Source organism: Lissotriton vulgaris, chromosome 3_1 (genome assembly GCF_964263255.1).
Source record: "Lissotriton vulgaris chromosome 3_1, aLisVul1.2, whole genome shotgun sequence".
Classification (NCBI taxonomy): domain Eukaryota; kingdom Metazoa; phylum Chordata; class Amphibia; order Caudata; family Salamandridae; genus Lissotriton; species Lissotriton vulgaris.
The window spans coordinates 1,835,084,729-1,835,106,251 of record NC_141689.1 but is presented as its reverse complement, the minus strand read 5'-3'; the positions used below and the strand labels follow the sequence as shown (position 1 = coordinate 1,835,106,251).

General features: G+C 43.4%; 1 protein-coding gene across 1 annotated transcript in view; it reads left to right on the top strand.

The window, feature by feature from the left end:
• Positions 1-21,523, top strand: part of IQCM (IQ motif containing M) — a 1,006,762-nt gene that overhangs the window by 250,249 nt on the left and 734,990 nt on the right. The window contains exon 7 of the mRNA XM_086963810.1: positions 19,335-19,758. Coding sequence (XP_086819936.1) covers positions 19,335-19,758 — 424 coding nt within the window. The remainder of the gene's footprint in view (positions 1-19,334; positions 19,759-21,523) is intronic.

Below are 21,523 nucleotides of genomic sequence, written 5' to 3'. Positions count from 1 at the left end.
GAGCGTCAGACATTTGTTCCGCATGGTACTTTACAGTGTACTCTGAGCCTTCCATGTTAGAACCCGTTTAATATAAATTGGACAATCGGTCCATCCAGTTCTAATTTTCCTGGCATGGATGATTCATTATTAAAACATCTCCAAACAATTTCGGGGCAGAAATACAAGCACCTTGCGCCTCATTTACGCCGCTGTTGCGTCACTTTTGTGACGCAACGGTGGAGCAAATCCTGCTCCATGGTGCGGGGGTACTTACAACGTGACGCATCTGGGAGATGTGTCACGTTGTAATGCCCTGCGCAACATGTAGGCTTTCCTGTGCAGGGGGGGGGGTCGTTCCGGCGCAGGAACGTCTCCTAAAAGTGGCTGAGTGAAATCTACAAGATTTCACTCAGTCACTTTTAGGTCCATGCTGTGTCAAAACCCTGTGCCTGCCTGAAGCAGGCATAAGGATTGACGCAGCATCAACTAGATAGGGCCCTCAGAGCATTGCTGGAGCTGCGTCGCGCTTGTGACGCAATTCCAGCAATGCGTCACTTTTGCGTCACAGATGCGTCACGCATCTGTGCTGTTTTTGCACCATGGTGCAGCGCATTGTAAATGCGGCGCATCCACGATGGTGGAGTTGTGGCGCACAATAACTGGCGCATCCCTGCTGATTTACAGGGATGCGCCAGTTATTGTAAATATGCCCCTAAATATTTTACAGGAAGTCTGGTTTGTTACCTTCTGGTTCTTTTGAAACGAACAGGCCTCCTGAAGAATGATGTAAAATTCAAGAATAACATATTATTCTTGTTACATTTTCACTAAATTCTGCCACATATTATAAATTCACATGAATACATATATATATATGAAAAAGTATGTACTATTAAACTATCATAAAACAAACATGTATTATACATGTTAAATCAATACTGAATACAATATAGGGAAATGTGTTCTCGAATTCATGAATATATAAAATGCAATCGGGGTACATATGCAGAAAAGGTCAAGGATTGCATCTCCTCTACATGACCTCGAGCTTCTAGTGGTAATTTTGGGACAGCTAAATCTGACCTTCATCTCACAGGCTGAGCACCACACTTTCAAACCCTGTGTCCCATCAGAGTGTTTAGCCCTAGGTTCCCGCACTTACTTCATTATCTGGACTTGCTTTCTATTCTAACGTTCATTGTCTCTCCCTATGCCACACCCAATTATGTTGGTGAGGAGAGTTTTCACTTAGCCTCATTTATGCATTCTCCCGCTCCCATCTTACCCAAACTGAACACGGATCTCACTTCCTTACTTTTTTTGGTTCTTTAGCTGACCTTAGGGTTCTAAAGGATATGTCATTTATTGTCGGTGATGGTGCTGCTTAGCAAGGTTGCTGCTATCCAGCCACCTTGCTAGGACACGCCTATAGTGCTGCAATAGCCTTACCTGGGTATTTATATATTGTAAGATGATTTACACAGAGCCGCGCACAGGTAGCTGTTCAGAAAATGTGCTTTAGAACAATTAGAGTGTTTTCAAATCTATATCTATCCTGTCTCATACTTTCCTGATCGGAGGCACTTTTATTAGTCTGTGTACTTTATCATTTCTGGCACACAGGGCCCAACGGCAAGGGATAGTGTTAATGTGTAACTATGTAATAGCTCGGTCTTTCCAGGCTCCTATTTCAAAACCTATTTATGATTTACAAAGCATGTTTTTTTAATAATTCAATTCTTTTTATTGCATTATTAAAATCCTTGCAATACAAAAATAATAAAAACTATTAACTCTAAGAATCTGCAACATCTATAAAAATGATAAATTACCTTGTGCTTTTTAGCCATCTCACATTAAATACAACTTGAGTTAATAAAACACATGTTTAAACTGATCACTAGAATGAATCAATGTAAAATGGTGCATTTAAAGCCATGCCCGTCAGTGATGGCTCAGTTAGATGGCTTACTGGTAAAAGCAACTAGAAGCATCGTTAGGTCACTGCACTGTCTGTTATAGACTAGTCCATTCCCTTTATCTGCCTGCCAACTGCTGAGAAGTTAACAACGTTTGACAGGACACGTAGGATCTACCAAGTTAGACAAACCTTTATTGCTTGCTTGAAGGACAAAATACTGAGGCTGTCACCCATTTGCACTCACGCTGTTTGCAGACAAACAATAAATGCATTCATGATTCTAATGACGTGGATCCTAGTCTACACTGCTCATGGTTTTCATCAACCTCAATCCTATCTCGTATAAATAAAATCTCTGGAATTTGTAAGCAATTTGTATTTTGGGCCTGATTTAGACCTTGCTGGATTCAAATTGGCCATACAAATCGTCTGTTTACCCTTCCCCCACCATGGAGGCCGCCTGTCATATTTAGAGTATGGTAGTTTGATGGACTCAAGTCCGTCAACCATCTGCCACCTCTGCCTCATTTTCTGTATGCTATTGATGGTGGTATAACCTAAAGACAACAGAGGAGCAATGGAAAGCCACTATTCCATCCGCCATATTTAGCATACAATAAACGTTGATTGAAGAATTATTGTTCCTAAAAGAGTGACTATTAATAATTTAGTGGATTGCTCACCCAGTACTAAAATATTCACTCTTTTATGGAGGCTTTTGTGTTTCTTTATTGCTGTATATACTGGAAGTGCAAATAAGAACTAGAACTGTGTTCTAAATCAACTTTCTTTAAAATTGATATTTGACAAGCCGAATGGAAATCTTCATTTTCAGTGTACATAGTCTGACTTTCTATTCATATTAAAAAGACATTGCATCCTCAAAAAAAAAAAAAAAAAAAAAGAAAAATTATTGTTCCTCCTCCACTCGTGAGTTTGAGGAAAAAGTGGATGAGTAGCCAAACCCTACCCACAACAAACACAAAACTCACTCTATTACAAGGATTCTGCTGCTCCAAGGCCTGGGAATCTATAGGGAAATGGTGGATGAAAAACAACAAAATGCACAACAAAATATAAGGTGCATACAACTTTTGAAACTATTTGAATTGCACTATTTTAACAGCACTAATATAAGGTTTATGAACACCTAACCACATCTAACAGCAATTTACCCTCTCTCACTCCCTGGGCATATGCCTCACACTACAAACACATGTTAAATCCTCACCTAATATAATTTTATTACTCCCCACATCCCACGTCAGTAAGTGAATGCACGTTTTATAAATCTACATGGTCAGATAAACATAATGTTAACATCCTATAATTATGCTGTTTACATTTATTTGGAAAAATGTTTTATACTAATAGCATCTTCACAGTTGAGTGTTTAAAACAAATAACACAACTATATTCTGAGCCTACACTTGATCCTGAGAGAGCGCAATTTGAATGAAAAATATATCTGTACCATATTTACAAGCATATCGCATAAACGTAGAAGTTGTAACATGAAGTAGCACTTGTAACGTATAAGTTAGCCGATGTAACTTAGGTAATAGGAAATGTATTTGTATTCACTTTTAGAATATGCCTTAGAAAGACCGTATATGTAGTGGTCTAATATAGAAATGTATAGAAATGCTTAAGAATAGTAGAACGTGCTGAACTGAATATACGTATGTAATTATTAAACGGAGAAAGCGGTGAAACGTAAAGCAAAGAAATGTGCAGACTATATAGCACTGTGTAGAAACGAGAATAAACGTTGTATTTTATGTAACATGGATTCAAGTATAATCACCGATTTGCTAATTCGATTATATATATATGTGTGTTAAAGGTTATACTGTGTAGAAGAGTTGTAGGAATTTTAGAATAGTGTGGTCATGTGTGATTTTAACCTAACTGACCAAGGGTTCGCAAGAGTGTAGTCCGCTGTACGTAATTTAGTGGGCTCACAGGAATAGGGGATAGCCTTGATCTGAACGTGCGAGACAAGAGTCAAAGGTCTTGTTAGATTTAAGGTGACAATGCTGGACGAAGTTTATGGCCTAAGTGAGATAAGAGACGTTTGGAATTTGGGTCTTGTTTAGAAATGACCGTTCACAGGACCAAACGAGGTTACGATCACAATCGTAAAGACTGGAGTTCTGTTGAGGTGATAGACTTTGCTCTGAAAGTGTCAAATGGAATGTCAATGAAGTTGCCAGCAAGAAGACGAAGATGGTGCCTAAGAAGCAAGGTCAACTTAACGGACGACGCGAAGAGATGAAGCTATGGAAAACCCCGAGAATGAGATCATGTGAATGTACGTGGTGGGCGTCAAGGGGCGTTCCACCCATACTGTGATTGTGTATTTAGGGACAGCACCCCGGGGAGAGGTTAGCGAAAAGCTCAGAGCGCAGATGGCCTGAGGAGTCAGAGAGAGAAAGAGCAGAGCGCAAGAGAACAGTAGGCCGAGGACCCTTAGAGAGCGGATGGGTAGGCAGAGAGGGTACTGTTTCTCGATAAGTTACCATTAAGAGGCTAAGAGAGTTTGAACTTCTTTGGAAGTCAAACTGCTGACACCTTTTTAGGTAAGGACCTTGCGAAGTAGGGATGTCACCTAGTATAGAGTAGGGACAGATTTAACTTGTTTATTTTTTTGTAGATGACGCAACAGAACCACTTTGTGTTTATGCTTTTAATCGGTTGATTCTGGAAATTGATTTTAATTGTATTCTTTTGTAGACTCAGATTCTTTAGGGAATTTAAGTTTCTTTTAGTTCCTGTCTACTTGTTGAATCTTATCCTGAGAGGATTGTATATGCAATTAATTCTGATTTTATATTAAACTTTTAAAACTTTATCAGTCGTAAGTGGTTCTTCAGAGTTGTGTCAGTCTATGGGGTTGATTTAACCTATGTGGGGTTTGCCTTTTACTCAATGACAGAAAATAATCGATCCAAAAGGAAGAATGAGATAGGTATCTAGGTAATCAGAAACAATATCAAAATCTCATTCCCCGCAGTTGGTAGCAGAGGATGGTTTTCTTCTTGAGGAAGACAACCTAGGTCAGGTCTAGATTACCCCAAGGTCCCTAGTCATCGGCGACCAGAAGAAGAATCCCTGCCGAAGAAGGTGCTGACGGTGAAGAGAAAAGCAGCAGAGTCGGTCGAGAGTGAGTATAAGGGTCATGCGTTGCCAGATTGCGGTGTTTTGCGTTGTACCTGTGTTGTAATTTCAAGCGGAGTTGAATGCCTGTAGTGTGATTGAGGGAAGGTTGTGAGCGCGCGCAACCGGATAAAATCTTAAGATCCAGTGAAGGGCTTAAGTGGTTCGGGTGTATCGAACACCCAGAGTAATTGTCTACCATTATAAAGAGGGTCATGAGGTACCATTGATCGCCCTTAGGACCGATGATAGGGGGAGTGACAGAGTGAGTGTATGAGTAACGGACGCTGGTCGGACGTTTACTGTGTGTAAGTAACCTATCAGATAAGGCGAGCGTCTGAACGTGAGAGGAAAGACGTCTCGTCAGTTGAGGTGACAATTACAGTTAGACTGTGGACGTACAGTCAGAGAAAAGTGATCGCTTGGACGGAAATAGTCATTTTTCGGTGTATGAATGAAAACGCATGCAAGACCGTGAGACGAGCTGAGAAAGGAGGGGAACTGCTGCAGAGGGGACGAGTGACGTCAGCGTAGAGCCGCGCTGAGATTGGTCGGTCAGCGTAGAACCGCGCTGGGATAGGCTGATTGCGTTGTACCTGTGTTGTAATTTCAAGCGGAGTTGAATGCCTGTAGTGTGATTGAGGGAAGGTTGTGAGCGCGCGCAACCGGATAAAATCTTAAGATCCAGTGAAGGGCTTAAGTGGTTCGGGTGTATCGAACACCCAGAGTAATTGTCTACCATTATAAAGGGGGTCATGAGGTACCATTGATCGCCCTTAGGACCGATGATAGGGGGAGTGACAGAGTGAGTGTATGAGTAACGGACGCTGGTCGGACGTTTACTGTGTGTAAGTAACCTATCAGATAAGGCGAGCGTCTGAACGTGAGAGGAAAGACGTCTCGTCAGTTGAGGTGACAATTACAGTTAGACTGTGGACGTACAGTCAGAGAAAAGTGATCGCTTGGACGGAAATAGTCATTTTTCGGTGTATGAATGAAAACGCATGCAAGACCGTGAGACGAGCTGAGAAAGGAGGGGAACTGCTGCAGAGGGGACGAGTGACGTCAGCGTAGAGCCGCGCTGAGATTGGTCGGTCAGCGTAGAACCGCGCTGGGATAGGCTGATCAGCGAGAGCCGCACAGGGATTGGTGGTTTCTCATCGGGAAGTAAATAAGAGAAATAAGGAAAATCGTAGATTTGAAAATGAAGTGTTTTAAACGTTTAAGGGCGATCTTTAAGAGAGATAGAGGAAACTTGTATGCAGGAGAAGAAGCTCCACCAGAAGGCACACCAGCTTATTATATGGCTGTAAATGTAGGGTTACACTCCATACTATGGATCTCCGAGTGGAGTAAGCTAACAGAAGGAAATGAGGAACTGACGTTCCCGAGATACGGGACGTTTAGGATAGAAGCATTGAACCAACTGAAAGCGGTAATGCTCGCAACGAGACCTCTACCGAAGCCAACACAGTTCGAAGCCCTTAGTGCATGGTTTAGAACGGCACACGAAAAGAGCTTGAATAGGCGCCAGGAAAGAGTGAGACGATCGGTAAAAGCAGTGCAGGATGCTAAATGGGACGATGAAGCTAAAAAATGGAGGGTGCAAAAAATAGAAGCAGACAAACTGTTCACAATGCTAGAGACTACGGGAGAAAAGAAACCTCTAGAGGAAGATGAGGATAGTGAGCCAGATGAGGATCTGATAGAGAGGCTATTATTAGATAGACCACCTCCGTACAACAGAGAAGCCGAAAGTCCCGAACTACAGCAAGGAGACGGGGCTAGGTGGGGGGAATATAAACCGCTCCCCACATCAGAGTGGGATCCCAAGAAAGGTGAGGAAGTACCTCAATCTAGTCCCGTACAGAGAGTAGTAGGAAGATTTGTGGTCCAGAAGGTGCCAGAAACGCAGCATGCAAGGTCGTATCAATTGCCAGATGCTCTACAAGTACCTGTTACCATAGGTCCTATAGTGTCAATCTACAACCCAGAGGGAGCCCAGCAGGAGGAACAGGCACGATGGGACAGGGAAAGGGCAGAGATGGAAAGTAGGAATAATACGATCAATTCCCAAAGGCAGTTGTTAGGACCAAAGAGTCGGAGTACCCCATTGGATTCAGCAACAGGTCCCTGGATAGAACAAGGGGGTCAGAGAGGACAGATGGATCTGAGGGGACCGAAACCGAAAACCTTTAAGGAATTAAGGGAGTATTTGAAAGAATGGGATGCTGCCGGAGAGACTCAGAATAAAAAGTTAGAAACAGAAGCAGAATGGAGAGATCAGGATAACAGGATCCTCTCTCACTGCGGAGCTGGCGAAAGCAGCCCAGAGTGGGAGAGAGGGAGTCAAGGAAGCAAGGGAGATACTTGCCATACCATCGGTGGCACTAGACAAAAGTGTGAAGACAGGAGTGCAGGGTGTGGGGGAGTGCCTCGCCTCATTCTTAGTGAGGGAGAACGTAAGACACAGGAGGACCGAAATAGTTTCATGTGCACTCACCATGCCCCAGATGAGAATGTGCGACATTGGAGTCACGAGAATATGGAGAGTCGCGAAAGGTCTCGCCATACATCCAGTGATCACGGACGGGAACATGGAGGACCGTGAAGGACCCTTCCATTTATTGAGTGAAGCCAGACAGCAAGGGAATAGCAGTGATTTAGAACAGAACGGAGGATCCTACCTTGCATCTAGAGAGACCGAGCCGAAAAGACAGAACGCAGTAATAGGGGATAGAACATTGTTCCACCACACCCCAAGGGAAGATGGGAAAGCTTGGGATCTAGAGAGGTGGGAACAAAGAGAAGCAAGAAGGACGCCTCATAACTCACCTGCACCGAGACGTTGGACTCGTAGTGGGGGTGAGAGGGATGTAAACGAACCACCTAGGAGTGAGGTACTGAGAGCGGAGATAAAAGCAAAACGGCTCGATGTAATGAGTTTAAAATCAGACTTGGATGAAATCATAGACGGCACATTGCCAATGGAAAGGATAGAGCTGTATGATCATGATGAAATACTGTTTATATCTAAGGATGTTACTCGGAAAGCAAGGTCGGTTCATGAAAAATTATCTGAATTGGCAGACAGGTATATGATAGACATGTCACGAACTAAAGCTCTACAGGGTAACCATAGGCTAAACTGCATGGATCAGGTTCTAGATGAGCGTAGGACGATTGGGCTGAAAGTACACATAAAGGAACTGATCCTGAGTATCAGAGTATGGAGGGATTTGGATAAATGGGAGGAAAGATGGTCCAAGAGGGGATCTGTCAGAAGGAGTACACTTGCGAGGTCCCAGGATGGAGAGATAATGCGAATGGAAGCTTTCCCTTTGCGAGAAATCGCGAACGGAAGCTACGTGCATGTACCCTGGAGTAGGGGGGATTTAGCGGCATTTACCAATTCCTTTCCAAAGCTCAGGGAGAATCCCGTTGAGTGGTATAAGCAGGTAGAGAGGTTTGTGAAGATCTCTAAGGTACTGTGGATCGATTTGAACACTCTGTTTGATATCGTAGTACCCGGAGATTTGTGGACGGCATGCAAACTTAGCGTCGAATGGCCCATTTGGGAACCCGCGAGGGATGCCCAGACGAATGGTCCATCAGAGAGAGTCATGGAAAAGTACGAGAGGGTAATTGCATGGTTAAAAGAGAAGGTGCCGGTGCAGGACATGGACTGGGTTAAGATAGATCGAACAACTCAGGAGCCTAAAGAGACCGTTCACGAGTTTTATGAGAGATTGCTGAAAGCATTCAAACAGTACAGTGGGTTGGACGTGATGGATCCTAAAGACATAGGACAGTTTGTGTCGAAGTTTGTCCTAGGATTGCGACCAGACATAAGCTTAATGATACAACAGCATTTGATTTGTTGGCAAAACAAACCTTTAGATGAGATTCTGAGGTATGCGAGGTACTGTAGCGATGAAATAGATTCAAAAGCAAAGAAACTTAAGGAAAAGCTGATGTTGGTGCAGATGCAATCAGCTGGAAAGGGTGGACAGCGGCAACAGGGAACAGGAACACTAGGAAAGAAACAGAATAATCAAAGCAGAGATGAGGAAGAAAAACCGAGACCGAGGGTAGATATCGCGACACTGAAAAAGACAACGAGGTGCCATCAGTGTAACGAGGTGGGACATTGGAGACGCGAGTGTCCCTATAATGTCGAGACGGGGGAATTAGAACAGGAGGAGGATGAGGTTCAAACCAGCATGGTGAAGGGAACAGCAGTCCCGAAGGGAAAGTTTATCAAAGGGGGGACTCAGACTCCTCGAGCCCCGTTCCCTCAACCGCCTCGGATTACTAATGGAGGGAAACCCTATAGACAACTGCCACTGTTCGTAGGAGGAGAAGAATGCTACTACGTTGATCCTCTTACAGGGCAACGAGTGAATAGGGAAGAAGACTGTACTCTAGGAGCAGCCCTGGAGGTAGATCAGAGAGGACCATACGTAGAAGCTGAGGTGGCTGGATGTCCTACGACCTTTTTGGTAGATACGGGGGCCACTCGATCCACTTTGAGATCGGCGGTAGTCCCAGGTTTGCCAATGTCGGGAGAAACGATCCAGGTGGTAGGAGTCGCAAATAGGAGAATGACGAATCCTCTGACTGAACCAGTGTCAGTGAAGATAGGGAACTACAGGGATGAACATCAGTTTGTGATTTGTGATTCTAGCCCTGTGTGTCTGCTAGGAAGAGATCTGTTGTGTAAACTAAATTGCACCATATATTGCACACCTGAAGGAGTAGAAGTGCAGACTAACGATGATGATGCCGATTTTAAGGTTGTAAACTCGCAGGAATGCGTGGAACTATATCCTACCCTAACGGTGGAGGAGCTTCCACAGGACTTGAAGGAGACAGTGTCTGCTGAGGTGTGGGATTTTACTGGAGAAGAAATAGGACTGATTAAAGGGGTAGAACTGGTAAAGATCATGGTAAAACCCAATGCCGAGTATCCAAGAACACCACAATATAAGTTGACACCGGAGACAATTGCAGGAATAAAGCCTGTGATCGAATCCATGATTAAACAGGGAATACTGAAGGAGATCGTGGGAAGTCCATGTAACTCCCCGATTATGGGTTTGCAGAAGCCTAGTGGGAAATACAGAATAGTGCATGACCTTCGAAAGATTAATAATATTGTTGTTTCATGTTGTCCAGTGGTTCCGAATCCATCAGTAATATTGTTTCAGATACCGTTCCAAGCTGAATGGTTCACAGTGATAGATTTGTGCCAGGCTTTCTTTTCGATTCCTTTAGATGAGGAGAGCCAGTATCTGTTCGCTTTTAAGCTGGAAAATCGCGTTTTAACATGGTGTCGTATTCCCCAGGGGTATACAGAAAGCCCATCGATTTTTAACCAGCTGCTGAAGAAAAATCTTGAAAGTCTAGTACTGCCCAAGAACTCCGTTCTAGTTCAGTACATAGACGACCTCCTAGTGGCGTCAGAAACTGAGGAAGCTTGCAAAGTAGACACCATCACCTTATTAAATCACTTGGCCGAGAACGGACACAAGGTGTCACCAAGTAAATTGCAGTATTGTCTGACTGAAGTGCAATACTTGGGCCACAGGATTGAAAAGGGAAAACGGAAGGTGTCTCCAGACAGAATAGAGGCAATCATGAAAATGAACGCGCCTAAAACACAAAGAGAAGTCAGGATGTTTCTAGGCATGGTCGGTTATTGTCGGCAGTGGATAGCTAACTTTTCACTGAAGGCAAAACCTTTACTAAAACTGACGCACAAGGGAGTAAGTGATCCGGTACCATGGGACAAAGATTGTTTGATGGCATTTTTGCAGCTGAGGGAGGACTTGTGTCGTGCCCCGGCTTTGGGAATGCCTGATTACGAAAAACCATTTTTGCTTTACTGCTGCGAAAGAGAAGGATGTGCTTTAGCAGTTTTGGCCCAGATACACGGGAACGCGCGTAGGCCAGTTGCTTACTTTTCGGCTACATTAGATCCAGTAGCCGCAGCGTTGCCCGGATGTCTCAAATCCGTTGCTGCAACGGGTGTCAGCATTGAAAGATGTGAAAATGTGGTAATGGGACATCAGTTAGTGGTGTACGTACCGCATTCTGTGGAATTGTTAATGACCAGGACTAAGACTCAGCATTTGACAAATAGTAGGCTCACACGCTACGAGCAAGTCATATTGGCTGCTGAGAATGTGACCCTAAAGAGATGCTCTGTCTTGAATCCTGCTACTTTGATGCCACTTCCAAATGATATTGATGATGAAATTTGTACAGATCATGACTGCCTTGATGTGACTGAACTATGCACCAAACCGAGACCAGATATCGTAGATGAACCATTGACTGACCCCGATGAAATATTCTTTGTTGATGGTTCATGCGTAAGAGACGATATCGGTCAGCTGAGAGCAGCATATGCAGTTTGTACAATTACCAGAGTTGTGGAAGCCGCCTGCCTGGAAGGAGTACATTCCGCTCAGGTAGCTGAAATCATCGCTTTGACCCGTGCCTGTTTGGCAGGTAACAAAATTCGAGTCACCATATACACCGATAGCCAGTATGGTTTCGGGGTAGTTCACGATTACGGGCAGTTATGGTCTCAAAGAGGTTACATGACCTCCTCGGGTTCTCCTATAAGGAATGGAGAATTTGTGAGATTATTGTTAGAGGCATTACAAGGTCCGACAGCCATAGCGGTTGTCAAATGCGCCGCGCACACAAAGAATACAGACTTTGTGTCGCAAGGTAACCGCTACGCAGACGAAGTTGCACGTTATTGTGCACAACAGGGGTATTCTCACACCAATGTAGAAGTGGGGGGAATACAGGAAAGAACTGAGTTGACTATGTTGTTAGACACTGTAGATACGTGGGACGAGCTGAAGTGTGTTCAGGAAAATGCACCAGATGATGAGAAAAAAGCATGGGAGACAGCGGGATGTAACAAAAGTGAAGTGAATTTTTGGATTTCTGCAGATGGGAGAGCAGTTTTACCAAACGAACTTGTTAGTCCAATGGCAAGGAGATTGCATGGACCAGCACACATAGGTAGAGATGCTATGGTGAGAGTATTCAGACAGACGTGGTATAATCCGAAGTTTAGAGTAGCGGCAGAAGCAGTATGTCAGCGTTGTGCGATCTGTCAGCAACTAAACGTAGGAAAGAGAACACCAGTTACTTTGAGTCACATAGGGAGGTCTGGGGGGCCTTTCAATAGAATGCAGCTGGATTTTATTGAAATGCCTAAGTGCAATCGACTCAGATACGTCTTAGTGATTGTTTGTATATTTTCCAGATGGGTTGAAGCTTACCCGACACGTAGGTGGGATACACTTACAGTAGCAAAATTGTTGCTTAGAGAGTTGATACCGAGGTTTGGGGTGCCATCCTCTTTGGAATCGGACAGAGGAACTCATTTCAACAGCGAAATAGTGAAGATGCTATGTTCAGCCTTAAGCATCGACCAGAAGCTCCACTGTAGTTATCGACCAGAAGCTTCGGGAATTGTAGAACAAATCAACAGCACAATTAAATCCAGACTTGCCAAAGTTTGTTCATCGACATCTCTGAGTTGGCCTGATGCACTTCCATTGGTTCTTATGAGCATACGTAGCACACCAGATAGAAGAACAGGTCTCTCTCCACACGAGGTGCTAATGGGAAGAGCTATGAGATTGCCATCGGTTCCGACTGCAGCATTGTTGAACATCACAGACGATTTGATCTTGGACTACTGCAAGGGACTATCTGATGCCATTCATTCTGTGTCCCTCCAGGTCCAGGCTGCAGAGGTTCCATCAGCACAAGACTTGTGCCATGACCTGTGTCCAGGGGACTGGGTCCTGGTGAAGAAGCATGTCAGGAAGAACTGTCTAGATGCACGTTGGCGAGGACCGTTCCAAGTCATACTAGTTACGAACACTGCAGTAAAGTGTGGAGGCTTGCCCAACTGGATACATGCCTCACACACCCGAAGAGTTCCAGCACCTCTGGAAGAAACAGCTCCTCTCTCGGATGAGAATCCAGCGGAAAGCGGAGAAGCCACAGAGGGGGAAAGCCAAGCTGTAGAGGTGATCGAAGAGGCTGAGCCTGTGTCGGAGCAGGCCGACGACGGTCAGGACACCAGTGAGACCGAAGTCGTCTCAGAAGAGGAAAGTAGCTGGGAGTTCGAGTCAGATACCGAACAAGCTGTAAGTGATCAAGAGACGAGTCCAAGAACAAGGAGCAGGAGGACAAGGAATGGAGAAGCTAGTTGGCCAGAAAGACGGAGAAGGTCAAGCTTAAAAGCAAATCCAGAGAGCACCCTTGTCCCGATTTCTGAAGATTCAGAGCTAGACGAAGAAGCTACGGATTCAGGCTCTGAGAGTCCGAGAAGATCAAGAAGGGTACGTGTGCCCTGCAGAAGGTACGCCACCCCAGAGTGGACTTATCTAGCAGATGTCTTGGGGACAGAGATCTGGGAGAGTGAGAGAAGTGCAGGTGATCAATCTCGATCCATTTGTGGCAGTGGAGATATGGATGTTGACGCCTGGAATCGAGACTGAGGGGTTACTGACTTTCACACTTCCCATTCCCCTTTACCTAAGTCGGATCAAAGACCTAGTGCTAAATCGATTAGAGTTTCCGACTTTTGGTCGTCAAATACCAGAACAAGAAGAAAAAGTCATTCGTTTAGAATTATTGGAATACGTTATTAGAGCTGCAGGTACGAGAATCATTGTAGATGCATAAAGACTTTTTGTGTTTAAGCTATAAAGAAGAAGATAACCTAGAGCCGAGTGGAAAGAAGAATAAAAGTAGGGATTACATTTAGAGGACGGAGAAGGGTTAGGGTTGTCTATTGTTGAAGAGAAAAGAGACTTTTGTTGCTTAAGAGCGCCTCACAGACTGAGAAGGCAAATAAAGAAAGACAAAGACTTGAAAAGAAAACTTTCCTCGTAAAGGAAGGAGCTACGCTGTTTTGATAACATGGAGAATGGCAACCCAAACCGAAAAGCCAAATGCATAGTAGGTACACTAATAGCAGTAGTAATTTTTCTCATTATTACAGTAGTTACCATATCATACATAGTAGGACATGCAAGTGAAAAAGAGACAACAGATGTAAAGCCTGTAACGACTTTGAAACCTGCTCTTGTTGGGAAGAAGGAGGAGAGCAATGTCATCCGTGAAAAGACGCTACTGGCAAATGAAGCTCGTAGGTTACACGTAGACGAGTCGCAGGGAAATTTTAGATCAAACGCATATGCCAAGCTATTGTATGAGTATATTGATGCCATGGAGGCCAAGGATTGTTATGTGTGCATGCAATTGCCGGCTTCCGTAGATGAAGGCATCAGATATCATCATCTCCCACTGACTTATGGGATAACATGTAGTTTATTGCTCAGTATATTTTATGGTAGAGAAGGGTTCGAGTACTACTTTTCAAATTATGATTCGGTACTGCCTGAAGTCCCGAATTATAAGCAAATGAATAAGTGGGACTATCACAAAAAGGAGGATAGATTAGCCAAATTCTTTCTTCCTTGGGATACATTAGATACTTCATATGCACGCAGAAACAATCTGACTTGCAAAGTGTCAGAGGTAGAGAAAAAGTTCATAGGACAAGTAGATGACCGGTACAGAAGGCAGAAGATTCTAAAAATGTCAGGACAGTGGAAAACTGATTGGACCGAAGAAGAAAAAGCACACAAGAAGAAGGGTAGCAATGGTCCAATAGCTTTAGATAGAACGCAGAAAGGAAAGTTATGTTTAACTCGAAGCAAGACATATTATGAGAGTGTATTTGTAGGTGAAGTTAATTGCGAACATGCTTTTAGGTTAGAGTACTATACGAAAGATTTTATGAAAGGGATGCAAGCGATTCCTAATGTATATTTTGTATGTGGAAGAAATGCCTATGTAAAACTGCCTGACAATTGGTATGGTTCGTGTTATTTGGCAATTGTCTTCCCCAAAATATATCATGCAAAGGATTTGGCGATCATAGAAGGAAAGGCTTCGACAAGAGCGAAAAGGGAAATAGGAGATACTGAAGTAGTTGGAGACATATTTGGAGCAATGTTTCCTCTGTTAGGTTTAATACTTAACGATGTTAAAATCAGGAGACTAGCTACAGTTGTAGATAGACTGTCTGCAAGTACTGCAAGGTCATTAATGCTAGTAGAAGGAGAGATGCAGTCGATTAGGGCAATGGTTCTTCAGAACCGTCTTGCTTTAGATATTCTGCTAGCGAAAGAGGGCGGAGTTTGCAAGGCTTTGAAAGTCCAAGAATGTTGTACTTACATTCCAGATAATTCAAAACCACTTGAGAAAGTCATACAGAACATTACAGAGATACATAAAGAAATCGAAGATTTGACAAAAGTAAATGTTTGGGAAAAAGTAGGTCATGGAGTGGGAAAAGTTGGAAGTTGGTTTGCCAACCTTGGCAAAGGTGTTGTGTGGTACATATTGAAACCTGTTTTAATAATATTGATTTGCATAATTACATTGTTGGGTTTAGTGAAACTGTACAAATGGTATAGGTCGAACCGGTTACAAAGGTCCATGAGAGAGCAAGAAAGGAGATTAGCTGCTTTACAAGATCAACAGTATAAAAGTTTAAGAGCTCTCGAAACGATAAAAAGAGGGAACCTTGTAACTAGTTCTGTGTAAAGTCATTCAAATTGAAATTAGTGATGACCCCAGAGGTCATCAAAGGGGGAACTGAGAGAGCGCAATTTGAATGAAAAATATATCTGTACCATATTTACAAGCATATCGCATAAACGTAGAAGTTGTAACATGAAGTAGCACTTGTAACGTATAAGTTAGCCGATGTAACTTAGGTAATAGGAAATGTATTTGTATTCACTTTTAGAATATGCCTTAGAAAGACCGTATATGTAGTGGTCTAATATAGAAATGTATAGAAATGCTTAAGAATAGTAGAACGTGCTGAACTGAATATACGTATGTAATTATTAAACGGAGAAAGCGGTGAAACGTAAAGCAAAGAAATGTGCAGACTATATAGCACTGTGTAGAAACGAGAATAAACGTTGTATTTTATGTAACATGGATTCAAGTATAATCACCGATTTGCTAATTCGATTATATATATATGTGTGTTAAAGGTTATACTGTGTAGAAGAGTTGTAGGAATTTTAGAATAGTGTGGTCATGTGTGATTTTAACCTAACTGACCAAGGGTTCGCAAGAGTGTAGTCCGCTGTACGTAATTTAGTGGGCTCACAGGAATAGGGGATAGCCTTGATCTGAACGTGCGAGACAAGAGTCAAAGGTCCTGTTAGATTTAAGGTGACAATGCTGGACGAAGTTTATGGCCTAAGTGAGATAAGAGACGTTTGGAATTTGGGTCTTGTTTAGAAATGACCGTTCACAGGACCAAACGAGGTTACGATCACAATCGTAAAGACTGGAGTTCTGTCGAGGTGATAGACTTTGCTCTGAAAGTGTCAAATGGAATGTCAATGAAGTCGCCAGCAAGAAGACGAAGATGGTGCCTAAGAAGCAAGGTCAACTTAACGGACGACGCGAAGAGATGAAGCTATGGAAAACCCCGAGAATGAGATCATGTGAATGTACGTGGTGGGCGTCAAGGGGCGTTCCACCCATACTGTGATTGTGTATTTAGGGACAGCACCCCGGGGAGAGGTTAGTGAAAAGCTCAGAGCGCAGATGGCCTGAGGAGTCAGAGAGAGAAAGAGCAGAGCGCAAGAGAACAGTAGGCCGAGGACCCTTAGAGAGCGGATGGGTAGGCAGAGAGGGTACTGTTTCTCGATAAGTTACCATTAAGAGGCTAAGAGAGTTTGAACTTCTTTGGAAGTCAAACTGCTGACACCTTTTTAGGTAAGGAACTTGCGAAGTAGGGATGTCACCTAGTATAGAGTAGGGACAGATTTAACTTGTTTATTTTTTTGTAGATGACGCAACGGAACCACTTTGTGTTTATGCTTTTAATCGGTTGATTCTGGAAATTGATTTTAATTGTATTCTTTTGTAGACTCAGATTCTTTAGGGAATTTAAGTTCCTTTTAGTTCCTGTCTACTTGTTGAATCTTATCCTGAGAGGATTGTATATGCAATTAATTCTGATTTTATATTAAACTTTTAAAACTTTATCAGTCGTAAGTGGTTCTTCAGAGTTGTGTCAGTCTATGGGGTTGATTTAACCTATGTGGGGTTTGCCTTTTACTCAATGACAGAAAATAATCGATCCGAAAGGAAGAATGAGATAGGTATCTAGGTAATCAGAAACGATATCAAAATCTCATTCCCCGCAATCCCATAATACCCACTTCCTACACACTTCACAATCATATGATGCAACAATGTGCCCCAAGCAGACATTTCCACAACCCATTTGCTACTATGTTGAAATGATTTAAATGAAATAAAATGTATAAAGTGCACAATTAACCTGAGGTATCAAGGAGCTAGAAACCATAACATCCCTATGAAAAGACTGGACTGCATATACATTTCAATCCCTAGGGCGTTCCTGCCAAGCAAAGATTCATGTTTGCAGAGACTTCCTGAAAGGGAGATGATTATCTATTTCTGAGATATGGCTAGGAAGTGTGTTCCAAAGTTTGACAGAGGACAGGAATTAGACCTGCCTCCCCTTCTCGATCTATGGAATCTGGGTGGGATACGTTTTCTGCTTTGAGCAGAACACAGTGCTCTGGTTGAGGGATACTACTGAAATCTTGATCTGAGAAATAGCTGTAGCATGTTCCTACCACTGCCACATGTGGCCATACAGTTCTGGAGTCTGGGAGTACCTCTCCACAGTGGAGGGTACAGGGCCTCAGAGAGGAGGACATGGTGTGGGACAACCCACCCCAGTCTCCTGTCCAGCCTCAGAGTACAGACCCTGGACTGGTAGACCAGTGTCTGGATGCCACCGCTAAACGGGCGGGGGAGAGTGGACAAAGGGTGCCACTCTCAGACGCCACTGAGCCAAGAGAGCCCTGAGAAGCCTGATACCTGGCTCTTATTATTGACAGCTGTCAGTGGCCACTGTGGTTTGCTGTCCTGGTGGACAGAGTTGCCCCTGATGAGGGGGACAGAAGTCACACAAGGGGGTGGACTGAGCTACACCACTGTGTTGGCCATGGTAGTACTGTCTGGCTACTCAATAGATCTGTGAGCAAAGTAAGGTTTGGTGCTGCATAGATGGGGCCCCCAATTGAGGAGAAGGGTTCCCCATGGGTTAGATTAGTGGGTCCTGAGAGAATGGACAGATGAATCTAACTGGGTTCAGAAGCCTTAGAACTTGGACGTGCCCCAGCTGTTGCAAGCCATGGTCCATGTCCCATCGCCATAATCAGGGAAGTTCATCAAGCTATTGATTGGTCTCCCCTGGCTTTAGGCTGGTGGGGGATTGTGTTGGGCCTGGTCCTTTTTGCAGGTTTATCCCCAAACATTTTGGGGCAGATTTACAAGCCCCCTGCGCCACCAGCATGTCACTTTTTGTGACGTACTGGAAGCGCATTTCACTTCTCCATATTTACAAGGAGAGGAAAAGCCACCCTGCATGACTTTTCCTCTCCTTGTAAATAAGGCCCCTTCGCATTCAGCACTTTGCGTGGAAGGGGCGTTCCATGAGTGTTTCTGTGGGTGTTCTCACGCAACACCCATGGAACGAGACACTTTTCCAGATATACGAGGAATCGTAAATCTGGAAATGCCTGTCAATGCTACGCCTCCCCAGAGGAGGCGTAGCGAGGCGCAACGGTGGAGAAATGTTTTCATTTCTCCTCTTATTTTCCTCTTTCAATGCTTGCTGCATTCTGAAGCAAGCATTGAAAGAGGAAAATGCCTGTAGGGATTGTTTTTGTGCTGGAAGGTGCCTCTTCCTGCAAAAAAACAATCTCCCCAGGATGCAAGCATCCTTGCACAATGGAAATAAAATATTCACTTCAAGCACACTTGAGTCTGTAGCAATGAAAGCAGCATGAAAATCCATCCATAAACTATTGTTTCCATTCAAAATCTCGTGGCCCGCTGAAAAAAAGCAGTGTTGAGCATTACTATGTTTATTAGGAAACATACGAGAAATTAAGTTTGGAGAAATGTTAAAAAATAAGATAAAAAAAATGGACAAATATGTGATGCGTGTCGTATGTAAGCATAAAACTGGTCAACGAAACAAGCTCCTTTCAACTTTCTCTGCCGTGTGGCAGATCTACTGAAAGGTAACTTTTAGGAATACATTGTATTGCATTGTGACTGTATTAATCACGAGCTGTTTCATCCTTAGGGTCGCAATAAACAACGATAGTCTATCGCCAAAGAACCACACAGACCTGGTAGTTGAAAAGAAGGGCGTATATTTAGCTTGCAGCAACCACAGCAGCGCGGATTCCGAGGTGGAGCATGACAGTTTGAAAACTGATGCGAACGACAACAAGGCTTCAGGAACTGGTCGGCAGAGCAAGCTAGATTCTGTTAATGAGAAAAGTGAACAACACAAGCCGGATGGCTCTAAAATTACTCTGGGACACGAACTTCAGAGTTCCACCAGGGTGAAGAAAACAACAGCCCCCTCTTCCCAAAGGATGCACGGTTTGTTCGCTGTGGAGGGGGATAACGAGAAAGGGCAACAGAGTCTTGGTGATCAACGGAGCTGCGTTGTTGGACTCCGAAAAGAAGGGCTCGCTTCTTCAGGAAACGCTCACCAAAACGTATGTTTTTCATTTCCTGATGGCCTCTAATTCTTATTTCTTATAAAAACGAATGAATGAGTATACACCTTTGTTCAACCAGATAATATATCCTTTGTATTTTTTTCTTAAGTGTGGTTCCCACACTTGGCACTTTTGGTGAATAGAAACATTATATCCTGAAACATGTGAGATAAAGTAAGCTGTGACCATATAGATGCACAGGCGGAGGCAAACTGCCTTTATTGATCACAGGACTTTACTTTCAGTACTCTTAATAACTTATAGAAGGGTTGCATTTTATTACCTCTAATGCGTGGGCCTTGGTAGCTGCCAAGTGGTCCCGTGTTACGTGTCACATCTTCGGCCAGTTTTGGTTTTGTAACTCACAACACTTTGCATGCTGGAATTTTTGCACCAATAGTTTTCAAAACTGACAGGAAGATGACATGTTCCCAGAATGCAACATTTAGAGACTCAACAGAAAAGACTGGCACGGCCCACTTGGTGTTCGTCATATGTGTTTGAGCTGTGCTTTAAAAGCAGAATTCCGGGTTTGATGATAAATCACAATTCAAACAGCACATATGAAATAAATTATTCTTGTTTTCTTGTGCTACCGTGCTACTTCTTTTTGGAACCTGACAATGACAGTCTGCATTTCAGAGGTAATGAGTGAAGTAGGTGTGTGACTCCACAAACACTGTCTGTGAGTAACAGTATTTTTCCAAACTGTTGCCAATGCTCAAGCAAAGAGGTTGGCATGCCATGGTCCAGTTACCTTCAGGTTATAGAGAAGCGCGCCACATTACTAGAGCGCAGTGACGTCAATCATTATTACTATTTGTGATGTCAGTAGTTTTTACAAAATACTAGGGGCGTCATTTTCTTATTATAAACATGTTCTGATGTTAACAGATAACTTTAATAGGAAAAGACAGAAGTCTATAAGTGTATTAGTCATATCACATATTATAACACATTATCAATAACTACTGCACAAGTACAATTCGAAATTACATTGAAATTCTTTCGGGTAGATCGGAAAGAAGACAGAGAGCAGGGATAAGATCAGCAGAACACTCAAATTTATTAAAGGGTCATGTGCAAAGTGCACAAAACATGTTTCTTCCCAAGTAGGAAACTTAAGACTCAACCTGATATATAAACTCAATAAGTAAAGTATGTTAGCCATAAGCCAGAGTGACAGCAAGATCCTAATCATTGCAATTTAACCTCCTGCAAACGAGGTGCATCGAAAATAAGTTTCTCCCACGTTAACTGATCACAGGCAATCAGTAATAAATGCACTTTAAGGGTGAGCCTAGCAACCTAAGTTGCTTATTTTTAAATCATAAGCAACAGAAGGCACAGTTAGGGATCAACACCACTCGATGTTCCATAGATAAGTGACAGAAAAAAGCTTATCTTATCCCCATCTTTATTAACTGTCCCCATCTCTTAGTCATGACCATAGGTGGAGACCTGTGGGTACGGAGCTTTCTTCTGTAGGTCCCCTCCAAATGTCATATCACCATGCCTCAAAAGTGTTTGCTTGGATATCCAGTACTGTGTCTTAAAAAGCCTCTTCTAAAGCTCTTCAGTGAATATACATTTTGGAATAGACTCAGTGCCTGACTATGAGCGGGGTGGAGTTGCGGTGGAGGTCGAGGATCGCCGCATCGTCGGTCCAACCTTTGTATTACAACTAAAGCGGTCGACCGCCATAGGGCCACCTCAACCACCAGGGATCTGTGAGCCCAAGCGGAGGGGCAGCAGTCACAGG